The 21,558-nt window shown below is 39.5% G+C and overlaps 1 protein-coding gene across 1 annotated transcript in view; it reads right to left on the reverse strand.

The window, feature by feature from the left end:
• Positions 1-21,558, reverse strand: part of otog (otogelin) — a 121,473-nt gene that overhangs the window by 6,143 nt on the left and 93,772 nt on the right. The window contains exons 43-53 of the mRNA XM_053617138.1: positions 17,485-17,694; positions 13,674-13,778; positions 13,493-13,597; positions 11,203-11,304; positions 11,008-11,106; positions 9,386-9,426; positions 8,070-8,145; positions 7,730-7,908; positions 7,341-7,445; positions 5,442-5,561; positions 5,149-5,194 (exon numbers count right to left, since the gene is read on the reverse strand). Coding sequence (XP_053473113.1) covers positions 5,149-5,194; positions 5,442-5,561; positions 7,341-7,445; positions 7,730-7,908; positions 8,070-8,145; positions 9,386-9,426; positions 11,008-11,106; positions 11,203-11,304; positions 13,493-13,597; positions 13,674-13,778; positions 17,485-17,694 — 1,188 coding nt within the window. The remainder of the gene's footprint in view (positions 1-5,148; positions 5,195-5,441; positions 5,562-7,340; positions 7,446-7,729; positions 7,909-8,069; positions 8,146-9,385; positions 9,427-11,007; positions 11,107-11,202; positions 11,305-13,492; positions 13,598-13,673; positions 13,779-17,484; positions 17,695-21,558) is intronic.

The raw sequence follows: 21,558 nt of genomic DNA on the forward strand, positions 1-21,558 counted from the left end.
TCCACCCTAATTGACACCCTTGGTAAATAGGAGTAAAGAAGGCTGTAAAAATTGTCTTTATTGTTTAAACTTTTGATCTTTTGTTTAAAAAAACAAAACTCTGCTCTTATAAATATCGAAACACAACAGGTTTGTAAAAAAAAAAAAATCTGTGTTAAATATAGGTGTGCAACAATTATTGGCACCCCTGTGAATTCATATGAGAGAAATAGTTTAAGTATATTCCAATAAGTTTTTTAGTACACCTGGTTGGCTAGGAACAGGAACTTGTTCAAACATGACTTCCTGTTTCACAGGGGTATAAATATGAGGTGTAACATAGGCCAAATTCCCTTAGTCATTCATAACAATGGGTAAGACCAAGCTGTGGTGTATGGCAAAAGGTTGTTGAAAACTTCACAAAATGGGAAGTGTCTATGAGAATATAGGAAAAGTATTCAAAATGCCCATAAGACAATTTTTCACAGCCTTCTTTGCTCATATTTACCAAGGGTGTTATATAGTTATATATATATATATATATATATATATATATATATATATATATATATACACACACACACACACACAGTATCTCACAAAAGTGAGTACACCCCTCACATTTCTGTAAATATTTTATTATATCTTTTCATGTGATGACACTGAAGAAATGACACTACAATGTAAAGTAGTGAGTGTACAGCTTGTGTAACAGTGTAAATTTGCTGTCCCCTCAAAATAACTCAACACACAGCCATTAATGTCTAAACTGCTGGCAACAAAAGTGAGTACACCCCTAAGTGAAAATGTCCCAATTGGGCCCAAAGTGTCAATATTTTGTGTGGCCACCACTATTTTCCAGCACTGCCTTAACCCTCTTGGGCATGGAGTTCACCAGAGCTTCACAGGTTGCAACTGGAGTCCTGTTCCACTCCTCCATGATGACATCACGGAGCTGGTGGACGTTAGAGACCTTGTGCTCCTCCACCTTCCATTTGAGGATGCCCCACAGACGCTCAATAGGGTTTAGGTCTGGAGACATGCTTGGCCAGTCCTTTAGCAAGGCAGTGGTCGTCTTGGAGGTGTGTTTGGGGTCGTTATCATGCTGGAATACTGCCCTGCGGCCCAGTCTCCGAAGGGAGGGGATCATGCTGTGCTTCAGTATGTATAATACATGTTGGCATTCATGGTTCCCTCAATGAACTGTAGCTCCCCAGTGCCGGCAGCACTCATGCAGCCCCAGACCATGACACTCCCACCGCCATGCTTGACTGTAGGCAAGACTCACTTGTCTTTGTACTCCTCACCTGGTTGCCGCCACACACGCTTGACACCATCTGAACCAAATAAGTTTATCTTGGTCTCATCAGACCACAGGACATGGTTCCAGTAATCCAGGTCTTTAGTCTGCTTGTCTTCAGCAGTAGTGCGGCAGCAGCAGCAGTGTGCGGCGTATGGTCTGAGCACTGACACGCTGACCACCCCCCCCCCCCCCTTCAACCTCTGCAGCAATGCTGGCATCACTCATACGTCTATTTCCCAAAGACAACCTCTGGATATGACGTGAGCACGTGCACTCAACTTCTTTGGTGGACCATGGCGAGGCCTGTTCTGAGTGGAACCTGTCCTGTTAAACCGCTGTATGGTCTTGGCCACCGTGCTGCAGCTCAGTGTCAGGGTCTTGGCAATCTTCTTATAGCCTAGGCCATCTTTATGTAGAGCAACAATACTTTTTTCCAGATCCTCAGAGAGTTCTTTGCCATGACGTGCCATGTTGAACTTCCAGTGACCAGTATGAGGAAGTGTGCGAGTGATGACACCAAATTTAACACACCTGCTCCCCATTAACACCTGAGACCTTGTAACACTAACAAGTCACATGACACTGGGGAGGGAAAATGGCTAATTGGGCCCAATTTGGACATTTTCACTTAGGGGTGTACTCACTTTTCTTGCCAGCGGTTTAGACATTAATGGTTGTGTGTTGAGTTATTTTGAGGGGACAGTAAATTTACACTGTTACACAAGCTGTACACTCACTACTTTACATTGTAGCAAAGAGTCATTTCTTCAGTGTTGTCACATGAAAAGATATAATCAAATATTTAGAAATATGTGAGTGGTGTACTCACTTTTGTGAGATACTGTGTGTGTGTGTGTGTGTGTGTATATATATATATATATATATATATACACATATATACATACACACACACACATATAGGGTGCATCCACCCAACCCTAGCTTAGTGAGGTACCAAATTTAGAAGAGCATAAACAATCTGACCATTTATATGAACATTATTCTTTCCCCACTTGGCTGCACAATATCTAACACTAAACTATTTTCATGAAAATGTATTGTACCTACAATATAATGTAAAACAAAAAAATAAACACCCCACCACCCCAAAAACTAAAAAAAATTAAATCAATGGAAACTAGAGGTAGAACAAGAACTACAATCTAGAGCTAGAAAGTGCTGTAATGGTTTGGGTAATGTGGCAGAATCATAAATGCTGCAGATACAACTATTTTATGGTCAGAATATTTTAGACTCATCACTGTGCCATATGACCCAAAAGATTACTACACCCTACAACCACAGACTACACAAATATAAACACAACACAAACATAATTAGCCCAGGCTTTAGAAATCATGCAAATAATTAGACAACATTTTCCAGCTGGCCACTACCAACAGTACATTGTTGACAATCAACAATGCACTGCTCAAGAGAGCAAAATGGGGAAAGATTATCAAGGTTATCAATTTAGACTAATACCAAACAGAATGGGATGTCCGTTATTTCAGTAATCGGCTCTTTTAAATATGTTTAGTTTCCTGTAAGTTAATGAAGAAGTACATTGTTGGGAATCAACAATGGTGATGGTGAGCCTTAATAACTGATATATGGTTTGAGTACCTCGGTCACAGTTAGTATTAATGGTGGGTTTCAGAGTGTTAACAGGGAAGGGGAGGATTGAGTGTCCAGTGCCTGAAGAGATTGGTACAATCTGTTATAGTCATTACACAGGAATGATCCATTTATTAAACAGTCTTCTGTAAACCTGCATACATAACAATATGTTTATGTTTTCTCTCACTTTTTCTTTTTTCTTTTGAATTAAACATCATGGGCTCTATTTTCATGATCACATCGTATGCACAAAAAATAAGGAACAGTTAATTGTTTTTAGTGTCACTGTATTAGGAGCTGAGGTTAGGTGTACTGCTTACATGTCATTTTCATAATTACATATGATTAGATGATTTCTAGTGTAGAAATAACCTGTCATTGTATGTTAATATTTTAGTCATAGTGTAGAGCCTTGGATACAAGTATCAAATACAACCCCAGTTCCAAAAAAGTTGGGATGTTGTGTAAAATGTAAATAAAAATAGAATGCAATAACCCATGTTATTCACAATAGAACATAGAAAACGTATCAAATGTTTAAACTAAGGAAATGTACAATTTTAAGTAAAAAATAAAGTAATTTTGAATTTGATGGCTGCAACACGTCTCAAAAAAGTTGGGACGGGGGCAACAAAAGGCTGGAAAGTAAGTGTTACTAAAAACATATTACATAGTAACATAATTGGGTATAAAAAGAGTATCTTAGAGAGTATCTTAAAGAGTCTTCCAGAAGTAAAGATGGGGTTGAACACACATTAATGCAGAGATAAAAAAACAAACTGGTTATTATTGTTGAGCATTGTAATGTTTTTAATCGATCTGGATAGATTTCAAAAATATGGAATTAGTGCCTCAAAACTGGTTTAAATAGAACCTAAAGTGCTTTATAGATACATTATGAAAGCTTTTGGTGTGATGGTTTTTATAACCCACAGCTGAGATGTTAATTGGTTAAAGATACAGTAATTCATTCTTTTCTGTTGAAGTGACATCCACAAAACTGGGTGTTAAGAAGTGGGACAGGACCAAAATAGGTGTGGATTTAGTTCATTTCGTGCATTCATTTATGACAATAGCAACAGAGTGCAAACAAATAATTTCAGCCAAGCAAAATATGCTCGTGCTGCCACAAAAATAGAGCCCCATAGATTTTAAATGCTTCATAGGTCAGTGAACACAATAGCAAAGGTACTTAACAACATAGGGATGAGTACCCACAAAGATTTTGGAACCAGTGAATTGAAAGTAATAAAGGAGACAAAAAAATATCAGAATTTACATAATTAATACTTGAAAACAGGGGCATAACCTGTCCTGGGCATTCGGAGCTGTATTCCCAAATATTTTTTCTTTAGCCCCGAATACTTGGAGCGGTTTGTCACTATGTGAGTGAACATCACTGAACGAAGACAGCAGTGTTCTAATTTTGGATTTTCAGTGAACGGACGCAAGACCAATCAAACAGGGTTTACTGGAAAATACATGGACATACTCATGTCTTATTGGCTGACAGGTCACAAAACGCCAGCACATGCACTCAGTGTGATGGAAAATTGGATATACAGCTTTTTTTTAACCAGTAAAGCAAATGAAACTGAAACACTAACATCATCTCATGGAGCCAGGAAAACAAATCTGTAAATGGCTATATGAGTTCCAAGTTACGTCACCATGATATGAGCAGAGTGTAAGGACACCTAACGTACTTTGCTGTATCCAGTTAAATTGACATAATGATAGATTATTTGTGCCTCCCCTTGGATAATGACACCATACTAAACTAGTATCATTTTAGATAGCCAAAAAGTTTTATATTTTATCAGCCTGGTAGTCCTGCAAACAGTGATCAACCCGAGGCAAGTTTTATGATAAATCCAACTTTTTCACTGTCCAATTTTCACATTTTGTAAGCAAGTAGCCCTCACATGCAAGAATAAAATGCATGGAAATTTCTATTTGGAAGTATTTTTTAAAAAGTTTTTTGATGGAGAAGAATCTGGGCTCAGCCCCGGATGATTAACAGTCCAGCTAATGCCCCTGCTTCAAAAATAAGGTGGCTGTACAGATACTAGGTCCCTGGTGGGCAACAATACAATAGATTATCTCTGATTTGTCTGTTGCAGACAAAGAGTGGTGTGTGTGACCTTTACAATAAAATATCTTCCTGGAGAATGTAATATTAAAATGATGGAATTTCCATTTGAACTAACTTAAAATAGATATCATAATGTGGTGATAGAACTCACATGTTTTGCAGCATCCATCCATGTATGTCATTACTGTGCCTCCAATCTAGGACAAGAAAATTACTTCAGAACATTAAAGATTGTACATATAAAGGCAGGTACTATAACTTGAAATTTCTATTACATGATTTTTCAAAATTTCAATGGGATATATAACACAGGATTGAGCACATTTTAATTAAACAAATAGAAGTATTTTAATTAAAATAGGACATTTGCACCACCAAGAGAAACAGAATGCAAACACTAACAGAATGTCCTTTTTTGCAAAAGGTATACGAGTGTTTGTTTACCTTCATGCACTCTGTTTCATTAAAGGGGGGGCAGCTATAGGAGTAGGACACCAGTACTGGTCCAGACTGTGTGTCTGTACAGTCATAGCGCATGCAGTCAGACACCCAGCTCTTTCCAGGCTGGAAAACAACACATATGAGAACTTTTAACAGTGTACCACATAGAATACTCTCACGGCAACAATATGGATTGCTTTATGTCTTAGTCTATCTAAGAGTGATACATTTAAGGATTTGGAGTCAATTATTGCATCATACTAAAGGCCAATACCTGATGCATTTCTGAATCCCTTTTAGATATGAGTCTGGCTTACATCAAGCACAGCAGATAGGCATCAATTTTACTCACCAGCCCTGTGAGGTGGACACTCATGCAGGCATGTGGAATGAAGGCAGATGCTATGCTATGGTTCTGGTGTGAATTCTAGATAGTACTGTATGAAAATGTTGAGTAATGGGTCTGTGGTTACCCAAATATGGATCAGGTAGCAATGATGCTGCCAGATCTGTACCACATATATTAATGGTTTAAGGCTCAATCCAATCCTCTGTGCATACGCAAATACAGTATGTCACATGTTACAAAACTTGAGTGTCATGGTTATTATGTACAAATGCACACTTTAAAAATGTATTGTTGGTTTCACCAACTCTGAAAAAGAAAACACCATTTTTGTGTGTAATGTAAATGTATGCTAATGGTAAAATCATTTATTCATAAGTGCCAATTTTTTTTATTTTGAAAAGATATAAAACAACATGGTGTTCTTATGTAATCCCCCCTTTTGAATTGTTTTGTGTCTCATTTTTGTATTTAATTAACTATTGTCTGTTTCCCCTTGGTTTTGAATGATAAATGTTGCTGTTAAATGTTATTGGTTAATAAACTAAAAGAAAACTAAACAAAACAAGAAAAAAAAAAACAAAGAAGCAAGCAAATGCAAATCCTGCAATACAAACGTTTTATCATAACATAAAATATTGTAAAATTTGCATTCAAGTCGATGGTCCTCAATCTTTGTTTGTAATTACAATGTATCAAAGTTACCAATTAAGCTACCCAATTGCAATAAACATTTCTTTTTATTTCAGATTTTCAGTGTTTTTTTTTTTTTTTTTTTAAATCAGAGAAATGTTCCAGTCACTTAAAAAGAATTTGCTGTGGTAATTAATGCTGTTCCTATTTTTACATACAGGTTATTTTTAAATGTAAAAACTGCTGTAATGTCACGTGTGGTACAGATCGAGTAAAAAAAGTATGTACTGTGATTGGTACTAGTAGGTACTAGAACATAGTTTCTACATTATTTTTTGCAAGTTCAAGTGGGTTGAATGAAACAATGTAGTGGGATGTGTTTGACATCTGAACTATGCAATTAATTAATTAGTGTCATATAACTCAGACATATAGTTTAAGTGTATCTACTCATGAAATTGGTTACACGAAAGTGTCACACAGTGGCATGTGGCTTAATTTCAAGGCCCATACGGAATAAACCATAATTGCGCAACATTTTAAATAATCAACAACGGAGTTATTTGCAAACTGGATGTGATTTTCTTATAACAGCATGTTATTTTAAAAAAATGTTCCTCTTATTTCACAGCAATTACGTTTTTTTTCCCCCCAAAAATACATTTTTTATTTACTTATTTTTTCACAGGACTGTACTACTACTGCTTGTATAATATCAACATTGATAACTAAATGGAAATTTACGATTCAGCTGATTAAAAAATTAGGGTACTGCTCAGGTGTATAAATGAGATAAATGTAAGTCGCTCTGGATAAGGGTGTCTGCCAAATGCCATAAATGTAAATGTAGTAGTAGTGGTTAACTTTGTGATGGACAGAATCAGTATATATTTTGATTTATAGCATCAAAATCATTGTCTCACCTTGTACAAAGTTAGAGATCCGTTGTCATTGTGGTACACACAGGATACATTCTTACACACTCCACAACAGGCACTCTGGTCTTTAGGGGGTATATAAACCTGGTTCTGAGATACAGAGCACATAATATTTATAAATATGTATATAAATGGTAGTAATATTTGTAAGAAATGGACAATAACAGGGACTGCACTGGTATGTCTGAATTGGATTCATACTAGATATAATTCACATATTAATTCTTTTGAATATATTTCTCTGGCCCTCTTTAATGTGTGTGTGTGTGTGTGTGTGTGTGTGTGTGTGTGTGTGTGTGTGTGTGTAAATGTATTTTTCCCTATGGATTTCTCTGTGCTTGTGTGCCTAACTGTGCATATCTGTGAGTACTCACTGGCTGACACTGTGCAGTGCAGTTAATGCTGCTTGCTTTTATGAGGTAGAACCCAGTGGCAGAGTCGAATCTGTGTGTGCATCTTGTTGTATAACAGACTCCCAAAGCACTGTGTTCCATCAAGGTTTGTCCAGGTCTCATTACTCCCCTCTTTCCATCTACACACACTGCGCTTCTCACTGTATACATGGGTCCACACACAAACACACACACACACACACAGTATATATGACTCATACAAATACACACAGTATTATGTAGGGATGTAATTATTTTTATTAATGACAATGAAATTTCTATTTATCGTGAGACAGTTTTAGCTTTAGCTATTTGTTCTTACCACAATGATAATGTCTGCAGCCGCAGTGATTCTCAGGATCTGCCATAAATGCACTGTCTAATTGCAAATTCTCACCCTTTAAAACATAGGAAAAATTTGCTCAGATGGCTTGCACACTGTGGTTTACATTTTGTCAGTTAACTTCTTGCTCTCAACCACTTGTTTAAATCAGTAGTGATCACCTACTAAAAAAACAATGTTTGAGTTCAGATAGATTTGTACATAATATTCAGAATATTTTATGTAGATTTTTGTGTATAATTTATTTGTTTATTATGATCTTTAATCAGATAATTCTGGTTTGCAACAAAAGCAGAGAATAATGAATGAACCCAAGATGGCACCTTCTGTAGCAGACACCTCTGTGAACTCCTCCTGCAGCTGTCATTATTTGTCATTTATTTTTGTTTGTTGTGCTTAAATCTTTAAATGTACATATATTATCAGCCCTGATTACACAGAAATGCTACTGGAAATTGGAAAACAACCATACAAGCTCACTTTCAGTCTGTTGGATCTGGATTACCTCCTGCGTCCGAGCTCACACTAGTGAGGCCCACTGACACTGGAATCGAGTGATCAGCACAGCTGGGAGAAAGTGTGATCCAAGCGGTGATGAGGTAAAGGAGGTGAGCTATACACTAGGCTAAAGGCTATAGCAAACCAACCACCTCTCCCTATCCTACTGCTAGCGAACGTCCGATCCCTCGAATACAAGCTAGATGAACCAGGATCATATCACAGTGAGACATTAGAGACTGTTGCACACTCATTTTCAGAGAAACCTGGCTATCAGACAAGACACTGGACATCAACATTAACAACCGGTGGTGCTCGGCCATGCAGATCGTCAGTGATGCAAAACTTTTATTAGTGAAATGCACGCCCTTTATCTGACAAGGGAGTTTACAGCTGTATTTCACCTGGATGTTTACATCCTTCCACATGCAAACTCTGCGGCAGCATTTGGGATTCTGTATGATATTAGACTCATGAATATACAGATGGGTGACAAATGAAAGGTAAAAACAGAGGCTCTATTTTGCAGGCACAGTTTGATATTCACATTATTGGGGTGCTCCCAGACTATGCTGAAATGCAAAAATTGAGACGTTTTGAGTTCAATTTCAAATACAATTTTCCAATCAGCCAACTATGTGGCAGCAGTCAATACAAGAAATCATGCAGATACAGAGCTTCAGCTAACATTTCCATCAAACACCAGAATGGAGAAAAAATTGATCTCAGATCTCTGTGATTTGTTGTTGGTTGAGCATTAAGTAAACCCAAATAATAAGTGGACTAAACTGTCTTACCAGGCCACATTTAGGCTGAGAGATTCTCTCACATGCACATCCTGAAAGAGAAAAGCTCAAGTATTCGGTTATCACATACTTACAGATGTGTGTGTAATAACAAACACACAAGCACACACACACCATCATATTCTCTCACACACTACCATACACTCACACATACTTTCAAACTTCTCTCACATACTATAATACTCTTCCTCACACACCATCATATTCTCTCGCACACAATATTAAACCACTTACATGTACTGTCAAACCTCTTTCACACACAGTAATACTCTCACAGTCTCTGTGTGAGGAAAACTTTTATAGCATGTGAGCAACTTTGGATGTGTGTGAGAGACTTTAGGACTATTCGGACGGGACTAGTTTTATATGGGTAGGTGGGATAATGTAATAATTACCAGAGCTTACCCATATAACTCGTACCCAAGATGGTGAAGATTACAGCGTTTTGTACCTTCTATAAAACAGCCTGTAAAAATAACCCCAGGTTAAATTAATCCTGTGTGAATTGACCTCTACAGTAGGTAAATATTATGCCAACTTCTGTAGAAAATGCATTTCCCAGTAAGTTTGGAAGCACTCGAGAATATGGTTTTCTTTCATTTTGAACAATTTTTTTTAAAAACTGCTTTAGATCCATGGTCTGGTACATTATTTTTTTTTTAGGTAGTCAATTCATTCTTGACATTTAGTCCAGTTGCTAAACTTCCCAAAAAATCTCCTCCCAAACAGAATGATTGTTTGAACGTTGTTCTCCCCAAACTGAAACTAAACAAAGTTTCAGCTCTCGTCCAGTTATGGCTGTTCTTTTGCTTCGTCGGTGTACTCTGTGGTGCAGCACCATGTTACGTATGACATTCGGGGCTGCTGTGATGGGTCGTCAGCTTGTAAACCATGAAGACACTGCAATTTCTACAGAAATCTCTTATCCCATGTGAATTGACTATAAATATCACAGATGTCTGTAATACAATTACTTTACAGCCATATGTCCTGAAAACTGATCCCATCCGAATAGAGTTTTTAAGTATGTGTGTGTGTGAGATTTCAGTTTCTTTTATTGGCTTAGAGCCTTTAACACCATTTTCCCTCCTTCACTGGGCCCCTCCCCAATCCTCACGGGATGTAAAGCAGAGGCATATCTATAGTCTCAACAATATTTTTAATTTGCTTGAGTTGAGCAATATATCAAACACTCTCCATATGATTTAGTGGTGTACACGAATACCAAGACATTATTTGGATAAAGTATCTAAATCATAAACTGTGAGCACAGTCTCTCTCCCGCACACCCACAGTCTCTCTCACGCACACCCACAGTCTCTCTCACGCACTATCAAAGGTTAGAGGTTTGATGATGTGTGTGAGAGAGGTTTGAAGATGTGTATATTTGATTTGATAATGTGTGAGTATACGTGTATGCGTGTGTGTGTGAGAGAGAGAGAGAGAGAGAGACAGTATGATACAGTAGTATGTAAAAGAGGTTTGATAGTGTACGAGAGGGACTATTGATGGTGTGTGTCAGATAGTATGATAATGTTTGAGAGACATAAAATTTTAATTTTATCTGTAACAGCCTCTCCTGATATATTAGATAAGATAAAGAAATTACTTACTACATTCTTGTGATGGACAGCACTGCTCTGGAACCATAGTAGAGACAGCAACCATTCCTACTGGACATGTGATGACTGAACATCTGGAAGGCTCACACACTGCGCACACACACACACACACACAGAATAACTAAGAGTATCTATTTTTATATACTGTATTCTATGTCAGTGTATAAAAGAGTGTAAGTGCCTTACAGCAGTGATATGTGGGGCAGCAACGATCGGTACTGTTTGTATCCACAGTAAGCATCTCTCCATCTACACACTCCGGAATCGGCTCTGAACATATGTCACACACTGCAGTAAATAAAGTTTTGTTTGCAGATGTTAATGTGCAGCCTCCTTCAGAGACACAGGGTTATAACGGACAGAACATGGTTCATATATTTTGCTGAATTACTACATGACATCAGACAGGATTATACCACACTGATTACCAGCACAAGAAGAGAGAGTGTTAAGGTAGAAACCACCTTACAATACATATCATTTCCAGAAAATTAGAAAGAATAAACCCACAGAGATGTTTATGACTATCATGACTTTTTTTGTTCACTGATACCACTTTAAAAACATTTCAATGTAATGAGCAGAAAACAGACGTCATGTAGCACAGGTTTAATTCCAGAGCTTCAACTGTCAGACCCAAAGCATAGTAAGCTAGCTATCTGGATTTGGAGCCTGTTCTGGAAAAGATATTCATGAGGTGGGTATACACCATACAGTGGGGGAAATAAGTATTGAACGCGTCAACATTTTTGTCAGTTTCCAATGAGGCTATTCACATGAAATTTTCACCAGACATCAGTATTAACTCAATAAATCCTCAAATATAAAGAAATCCAAACATTAAAGTCCATAAATAAAGTTATGTGTAATAAAGAGGAATGACACGGGGGAAAAAAGTATTGGACATGCTAACTGAAATGTATTTAATACTTAGTAGAGAAGCCTTTATTTGTAATGAAGCTTCAAGACACTTCCTGTATGAAGAAATTAATGGCTGCAGTATTCAGGTGTGATTTTGGTCCATTCTTCTAAACATATTGTCTTTAAATCTTGTTCAGTTGGATTTGAGTCAGGTGATTGACTGGGACATTCTGACACCTTGATTTTTTTCTGAAACCAATTGAGAGTTTCCTTTGCTGTATGCTTTGGATCGTTGTCCTGCTTGAAGCTCCACCCATGTCTCATCTTCATCATCCTGGTGGATGGCAGCAGATTCTTCTCAAGAATCTCCCGGTAAAGGGCTCCATTCATCGTTCCTTCAATTATATGAAGTCTGCCAGTAACATGTGATGAAAAACAGCCCCACACCATGATGCTTCCACCTCCAAACTTCACTGTTGTAGTGTTTTTAGGGTGATTTGCAGGGACATTTCTTCTCCAAACATGGTGTGTAGTATGACAGACAAAAAGTAAAATTCTGCTCTCATCTCCCAGTATTTCATAGGCTTGTCCAAATGAGTTGTAGCAAACTTTAAACCAGCTTCGACATGCCTTTTCTTTAGTAATGGAGTCTTGCGGAGTGAGCATGAGCAGTGGAGTGCATTGCCTATTGTTTTCTCTGTGACGATGGCACCTTCTGCCTCCAAGTGTTTCTGGAGCTCTTTCCGAGTGGTCCTTGATTCTTGGGCTACTCTTCTGACTATTCTTCTGACTCCCTGGTCAGAAATCTTGTGAGGAGCTCCTATGCGTGGCCAGTTGATGATGGAGTGATGTTGCTTCCACTTGTAGATAACGGCCCCAATGGTGCTTACTGGAAGATTCAGAAGGTTTGAAATACTTCTGTATCCGATTCCATCAATATGTTTCACAACAATAATTTTGTGAAGGTCTGGGGAGAGCTCTTTGCTTTTACCCATCATGAGATGTTTCTTGTGTGACACCTTGGTAACGAAAAGCCTTTTTATAGACCATCAATTTACTAACCCAGCTGATATTAATTTACACTGATAGGGGTATAATTACTTACGGATTTCAGCTGGTTCCTTGCCTTGGAGAACTGATTTTTCTTAACGTGTTCAATACTTTTTTCCTGTGTCATACCACTTCGTTATCTTTATGTGGATTTCTTGAGTTAATACTGATGTCTGGAGAAAAATTCATGTGAATAACCTCATTGGAAATACATTTACTGAAAGAAATGTTCAATTCTTATTTCCCCCACAGTAAATGGGACTCTAATTCATCTCAGGGCATCATGCACACACATTCACTCACTCAATTTCACCTAGGGGCAGTTCAGTACAGCCGATTCACTTACTGCTGTATGTTTTTGGGAGGTGGGTGTAAACTGGAGAATGAGGAAGAAACCCACACAGACATGGAAAGAACACTTGGAATTTCACACAGACAGTAACAGGAGCTGCACTACCATGCCACCCAGGATTTAGTTACTGTGTGCAATTGCACCTTTCTCTCACTAAAGGGATTAAATTGCTATTGCTCTGCCTGTGGTTAAAAGGGACACACAAGGACTCACTGCAAATGTACGCCAGACAGCAGCTTCCTTCAGTGCGAGTGGCAATTAGTGTCTGATCCTCTCGGCACACGGGGACATCTAGCACACACTGGTCAGGATCACACTCTACAGAGAAAGTACTATTACTGAAAGTGTTGCACACACACACAACCATAAACCATTATGTTAATGTTAATCTCACCACAGGTGTACTCTGGACAGCATGAGTCATGTCTGAAGTATGACACCAACTTTTGTCCAAATTTACAATCCATCAAAGTGGTCTCACATGCACTCTGATTGCACACTGCAAAATCACACAGCACAAGTAAGTTCTACAAATTTATCTAAGTCAACAGTTTGACTATGTTGTAGTTACATGCTTTGAAAATATGGTAACCCTTTATTTGAAGGGTGAATAGTACCTTTATCAGGCAATATTAGAGGTTTTATATGATTGTCATTACATTAAAAAGAGAAGACAAAATACCTCAGTTATTAGAATGAGTAGACTAATCAAGATTGTCACTGTAAATAAATTAATTTCTATCCTTATTTTGCAAGTTACTAGTTAGATTTTTCTAACAGCACATTCATTCCATTTTTAGTTGTAGAGTATATACATGCAGTTGAGGCCAAAGGTTTTCATACCTAGTCTAAAAACATTCAAACTCAATATTTTACAATTCCACACATTTCATGTTACCATTCATTATATTTGTTAAGTCAATTAGGGTGTCTATTTTATTTTAATTAGAGCTAATTTAAAAATACAGCGCCCTCCACTAATACTGGCACCTTTGGTAGATATGAGCAAAAAAGGTTGTGAAAAATTGTGTAACCTTTTGATTGTTACATTTTTTGTTACAAAAATACTGTGCTCTCTTGGATATCAAACAATTGCTAACAAAACACAGGTTTTTATATATATATATATATATAAACTCTTTGTTAAATACAGGTGTGCAACAATTATTGGCACCCTTTGTGCTACATCCCTTTGCCAAGATAACAGTTCTGAGTTTTCTCCTATAATCCCTGATGAGGTTGGAGAATACATGGCAAATGATCTGAGACCATTCCTCCATACAGAATCTCTTCAGATCCTTAAAATTTTGAGGTCTACACTGATGGACTCTCCTTGTCAGTTCACCTTACAGGTTTTCTATGATTTTCAAGTCAGGGGACTGGGATCCAGGGCACATGGTGGCTTAGAAGTTAGCATGTTTGCCTCACACCACCATGGTTGCAGGATTGATTCCCACCACTGCCCTGTGCGTGCAGAGTTCACATGTTCTCCATTTGCTGAGGGGGCTTCTTCCAGGTACTCTGGTTTCCTCCCCCAATCAAAAGACATGCATGGTAGGCTGATTGGCATGTCAGGTTTTCATTAAATATCTGATAATATTTGATAGTCCGTGATGCCATGTATCCTAACAAAAAAATAGAAAAACAGCCCCAAAACATTAAAGAGCCACCACCATATTTAACCGTGGGCATGAGGTACTTTTCCATATGGCTACCTCTCTGTGTGTACGACAACCACCTCTGGTGTTTATTGCCAAAAACTTCTGGGTTATGCATGAAAGCCTGTTCCTTGAGAAGGGAACGAGATGTTGCGTGAGCTTCACACTGTGGGAAGAGCCTTCGTGTGTGACCGGCATCTGAAACTTGTGTAACATCATGCCTATTTGTAGGCCTGCCATGATCAGGTGACATGGCAATTAAGCAGATCACTGCAGCATGTCCCTGCAAGGTACTCGAGCCCAGGGTAGAACGTACTGTATATCCAGGCTGTAATATCGAATGAATGTGTGCAGCGTAGAGCACACACATCCTGTAAGGGTACCCCTTTGGACAAAGCCTTCAAGGAGGCAACCCCCTAGTGGAATGAGCCCTTATGCCCAGAGGCATAGCGAGACTACATGCTCCATAGGCGATAGCGATTGCTTCCACTATCCAATTAGTGTTGCTTAAAAACAGCATCAACTCTACCGTCGCCGCCAAAGCAGACCAACAGCTGCTCCGACTTACACCACTGGCTGGAGCGGTGGACGTGAGTACAGAAAGCCCTAACTGGACACAGCAAGTGCAATGTCTCTTGTTCTGGTGTGAACAAAGGACAGAACGCTTGCAACACTACTGGCTGGGCAGCAGATGTAAGCACTTTAGGAATATAATTCAGCCTAGGATATAGGAAGGCCTTGGCTAATCCAGGGGCAAAGTCAAAGCAGGAAGGGGCAACAGAGAGAGTTTGTAGATCTCCTACTCACTTGAGAGATGTCAGGGCCAGCAGAAGAGCTACCTTTAGAGTCAGAAGCTTCTCAGAGGCTGACTCTAAGGGCTCAAATCGGGCACCTGACAGACCATCCAATACAACAGAAGGGTCCCAGGAAGGTAAGTGTGGTCTGCAGATGGGCCTTAGCCACTTGACGTCATGCATAAACCTTGATATTAGAGGATGTTGGCCCACAGAGGCCCCAGCAACAGGGGCATGGCTGGCACAAATGGTGGCCACATAGACCCTGATTGTAGAAGGCACAAATGCTGCTGAGAAATGTCCTTGTAAGAACTCCAGGACTGTAGCTATTGCACAGTTTATTTGGCCTAGCTGACATTTCTTACACCATGAGACAAAAAGTCGCCACATGAGCACATACAGTTTCTTCATGGATGGTGCTCTAGTGTTCAACATGATCTCTACAACCTCAGTTGTGAGACCAGAATCTATGAGCTGGTGCCCCTCAGGGGCCAGACCCACAGTTTCCATAGTTCTGGCCGAGGGTGATAAATCAGCCCTCTGGCTTGATAGAGTAAATCCCTGTGAATAGAATTATCCCAAGTAATGCCATCTAGGAGGGATATTATCTCTGAGAACCATATTTGAGCTGGCCAATAAGGTGCTACTAGCAGCAGACATAGACGGTCTTGGCGAACTCTCGATCGGGGTAAAAGCATACAGATGTAACCTGGGCCACGTGTGCACCATGGTGTCCAGCCCCAATGGTGCAGGAGGAGTGAGGGCGAATCACAGCGGGCAGTGTGTTGTCTCCTCGGCGGCGAACACATCCACTTTTGCTTGGTTGAACCTCCGTGATATGGATTCCACCACTTGTGAACGGAGCCTCCAATCCTTGGGCCTCAGCCCCTGCATCGACAGGATGATTGCCCCCACATTCCGGTTGCCCGGAATGTACATTACACTCACTTACAAAAACTTTCCGTTTGGCCAGGGAAAAATTGAACAGGGGGTGCGAATGTAACCCTCCCTGGTGGTTGACATATGAGATGACCGCTGTGTTGTCTGTCACAACTAACACATGGTGACCTATCAATTGAGGAATTTATATGCCACTCCAGACCAGGGCGGCTCCAGAGACTGGAGATGGATAGCCATCTAAGACCGTGCCCTGGCCCATGAGGAAGGCATCTGTCATTACCATCTTGCGATAAGGAGATGGCCCTAGAGTGTGACCTGAGGCTAGAAACCAGGGATACCTCCAAATTCTCAGAGCACGTAGACATTGCCGCATGACGCTGATTACTCTCTGGGGTTTTGTCCTCGGATGAAACCCCTAACTTTTCAGTTACCAGTGAAACGGTCTCATATTTACCAAGGGTGCCAATATTAGTGGAGGGCATTGTAGCTTGGTCATGTTTTCTTTAGAGAATAGATTTTGTATATCCAAATAACCAAAACTTGGAATTATTCATTAATTCTAAAAGTCTAAAATAGCATAAAGAAAGTATGACAAAGGTACATTACACACACACATTATGACTTACTACTACATTCGGACAAAAAATACACAAAACAAAAGAATAAATATTTTCAGGACTGAAAATCTTCAACTCAAGCCAAGCTTTCTTTGCTTTAATACTGATGTACATTTTGAAACTGGACAAAGTGCTTGCTGTTTAGTCCCTTTGACTTTGATGTTAGAGTTCCACAAACATTCTATTATTTGGTCTAAGAGCTGTTTTGGTACATTTTAGGAATGCATGAAACTCACCACAGACTCTTTGGGTGCAGCAGCTGTTATCATCTGCCAGGCTAATGCTGATCTCGCCTGCTCGTGTGCAGACTGGCTGGGGAACATCACTGCATTCAAACTCTACAGGCACAATGCCATCACTTTCACACCGATACATACAGCATCCATCCACTGAAGCCTTCCAAACCTCACCCAAGGCACGGGGAGTTCCGAAACTATCTGTACAGGCTGCATAACCAAATACATACCCAGTATAAAACACCTCTTGTCATTATTGGAAGATAGACACAAAGAGACAACTTAAAAAATCAAACAGGGGGAAAGACATAGGACACACATACTGAACCACAACAACAATAGTAATAAAATTTAATTGGCAAGAGAGACAGAGAGTGAAACAATACAGTGTAAAAAAAAAATTGTACAGTGGCCTAGTAAATTTCATAAAAATATTTGCAGTCCCCTCCAAAAGTATTGGAGCTGCAAGGCCAATTCATTGATTGTGTTATACACCAAAGACATTTAGGTTTGAGATCAAAAGATGAATATGAAATGACAGCTTTCATTTCCTGTTATTTACATCTAGATGTGTTAAACAACGTAAAACATAGAACCTTTTTTTTTTTTATCAGACTCAAATGTAGAGTCCAAACACGATGGAGGAAATAAGTGATTGTTGCTTAAAGGACCAAAGAGGATGCTCCTACAAATTTAAAGCACCATCTAAATTGATACCAAATCTTAAGTGTGTTAAGGACAACTTGATTATCAGTATATAGAGAGAGTTTTGTAGGTAGAAAGGAATAAAGTAAAGCAGGTATAGAGGATTCCCTACAAGATGATAGTTCCAATTTACACCAAGAAGATCCAGGAGATTTAACCCAGTAGCAGAGTTTATGGATGTGCGCAGCCCAGTAATAGAATTTAAAATTGGGTAATGCAAGTCCTCCACTAAGTCTACATCGCTGCAATAAAGATTTACGAACCCTTGGTGGCTTCCCACCCGAAATAAAAGAACAAATTATTTTATCCAATGAATCGAAGAATGGTTTTGGCAGAAAAATAGGAATTTGCTGAAATAAGAAAAGAAACTTTGGTAATATATTCATTTTAACAACATTGATCCTGCCAATTAGAGAAAGGGGGGAGTTTACCCCAACTTTGAATGTTGGCTTTAACCTTTGAGATAAGGGGAGTGAAATTAGCTGATACAAGATTAGATAAAGAACGTGTCATGTTGATACCTAGGTATTTAAACCCTGAATGACTGAATGGAAAAGGTAGATCTGCCTGTTGGAGAGAAAATGCTGCAGTATTGACGGGAAAACAGCTGCTTTTGTGCAAATTTAATTTATAACCAGAGACAACACTGAAGGTTTCCATAACACCTAAGACAGCAGGCAGAGAGGCAATAGGATCGGTTACATACAATAACAAATCATCAGCATATAGCAACAATTTGTATTCAACACCGTATCGGACTATGATCTTAATACGATAGACAGAGGCTCGATAGCGACAGCAAAAAGCAGAGGGGATAAAGGACAGCCTTGGCGACACCCACGTCCGAGAGCAAAATAATCTGAATAAATATCGTTCTTATGAACCCTGACTTTAGGGGATAAGTAAAGGAGGCGAATCCAAGAAATAAATTTATCCCCGAATCTGAATTTCCTCAAAACTGGAAACAAATACTCCCACTCAACCCTGTCACATGCTTTTCAGCATCTAAAGAAATGACAATCTCAGGAAGCTCAGCCGAATCCTTTGAATAAATTATATTAGAGTGTACGGGTATTGAAAGACAATTGGCGTCCCTTTATAAAACCGTTCTGCTCTTCAGATATAATAAGGGAGCACGTTCTCTAAATGAGATGCAATTACTTTTGCCAACACCTTTACATCTGCATTAGGCAGAGACAGCGGTCTATAAGAACCACAGGAGGTTGGATCCTTACCCTCCTTAAGAAGGAGCGCTACAGTGCATCCGGAAAGTATTCACAGCGCTTCACTTTTTCCATATTTTGTTATGTTACAACCTAATTCCAAAATGGATTAAATTCATTATTTTCCTCAAAATTCTACAAACAATACCCCATAATGACGACATGAAAGAAGTTTGTTTGAAATCTTTGCAAATTTATTAAAAATAAAAAACAAAAAAAGCACATTTACGTAAGTATTCACAGCCTTTGCTCAATACTTTGTTGAAGCACCTTTGGCACCAAATACAGCCTCAAGTCTTTTTGAGAATGATGCTACAAGCTTGGCACACCTATTTTTGGGCAGTTTCTCCCATTCTTCTTTGCAGGACCTCTCAAGCTCCATCAGGTTGGATGGGGAGCGTCGGTGCACAGCCATTTTCAGATATCTCCAGAGATGCTCAATCGGGTTCAAGTCTGGGCTCTGTCTGGGCCACTCAAGGACATTCACAGAGTTGTCCTGTAGCCACTCATTTGTTAGCTTGGCTGTGTGCTTAGAGTCATTGTCCTGTTGGAAGATGAACCTTCGCCCCAGTCTGAGGTCCAGAGCGCTCTGGAGCAGGTTTTCATTAAGGATGTCTCTGTACATTGCTGCATTCATCTTTCCCTCAATCCTGATTAGTCTCCCAGTTCCTGCTGCTGAAAAACATCCCCACAGCATGATGCTGCCAACACCATGCTTCACTGTAGGGATGGTATTGGCCTGGTGATGACAGGTGCCTGGGTTCCTCCAGACATGATGCTTGCTATTCAGGCCAAAGAGTTCAATCTTTGTTCAATCTTTGGTCTGAGAGTCCTTCAGGTGCCTTTTGGCAAACTCCAGGCAGGCTGTCATGTGCCTTTCACTGAGGAGTGGCTTCCATCTGGCCACTCTACCATTCAGGCCTGATTGATGGAGTTCTGCAGAGATGGTTGTTCTTCTGGAAGGTTCTCCTCTCTACACAGAGACACGCTGGAGTGACCATCGGGTTTTTGGTCACCTCCCTGACTAAGGCCCTTCTCCCCTGATCGCTCAGTTTGGCCGGGCGGCCAGCTCTAGGAAGAGTCCTGGTGGTTCCAGACTTCTTCCATTTACGGATGATGGAGGCCACTGTGCTCATGGGGACCTTCAATGCTGCAGAAATGTTTCTGTACCCTTACCCAGATCTGTGCCTTGAGACAATCCTGTCTCGGAGGTCTCCAGACAATTCCTTGGACTTTGTGGCTTGGTTTGTGCTCTGACATGCATTGTTAACTGTGGGACCTTATATAGACAGGTGTGCGCCTTTCCAAATCATGTCCAATCAACTGAATTTACCACAGGTGGACTCCAATCGAGTTGTAGAAACATCTCAAGGATGATCAGTGAAAACAGGATGCACCTGAACTCAATTTTGAGTGTCATGGCAAAGGCTGTGAATACTTATGTACATGTGCTTTTTAAAATTTATTTTATTTTAATAAATTTGCACAGATTTCAAACAAACTTCTTTCATGTTGTCATTATGGGGTATTGTTTGTAGAATTTTGAGGAAAATGAATTTAATACATTTTGGAATAAGGCTGTAACATAACAAAATGTGGGAAAAGTGAAGCGCTGTGAATACTTTCCGGATGCACTGTATAGTGGCTTGTGACAGAGTCAGAGGCAAAGACCCACATTCCAAGCATTCGTTGAACACAGATAAAAGCAATGGTGCTAATTTCCCAATAAATGCTTTAAAAAATTCAATTGTAAACCCGTCCGGTCCAGGGGCTTTGTTACACTGCATAGTTTTAATTGAATTTAAAATTTCTTGAAGAGAGAGTGGGGAGTTGCTTGGCAGTATTAGAATCAATAACAGTTACAAAGGTTTTTAAGAAATGCATTCAATTTAGTATTGTCTGCAGGAAATTCAGATAGACAGAGCATCCCAGAGAGTCTCCTAGAGTTCTTTTAAAAAATATCGGCAATGTCTTTCCTCAGCGAAGCCAGCAACTCAAGTCTGAGGGCAGCGATGTCGGTGTCAACACGTGGCAAGGTGGCTCCAGGGGAAGAAGGCGATTCACTCGTTGCTGTGGTGGTGGTGCGTACACTAGGCCTCAATTGTGTCTGAATAGTACTACGAGCTTTCATGTTTTTTCCAGACAT

This window comes from Ictalurus furcatus, chromosome 27 (genome assembly GCF_023375685.1).
Source record: "Ictalurus furcatus strain D&B chromosome 27, Billie_1.0, whole genome shotgun sequence".
In the NCBI taxonomy this organism is placed as follows: Eukaryota; Metazoa; Chordata; class Actinopteri; order Siluriformes; family Ictaluridae; genus Ictalurus; species Ictalurus furcatus.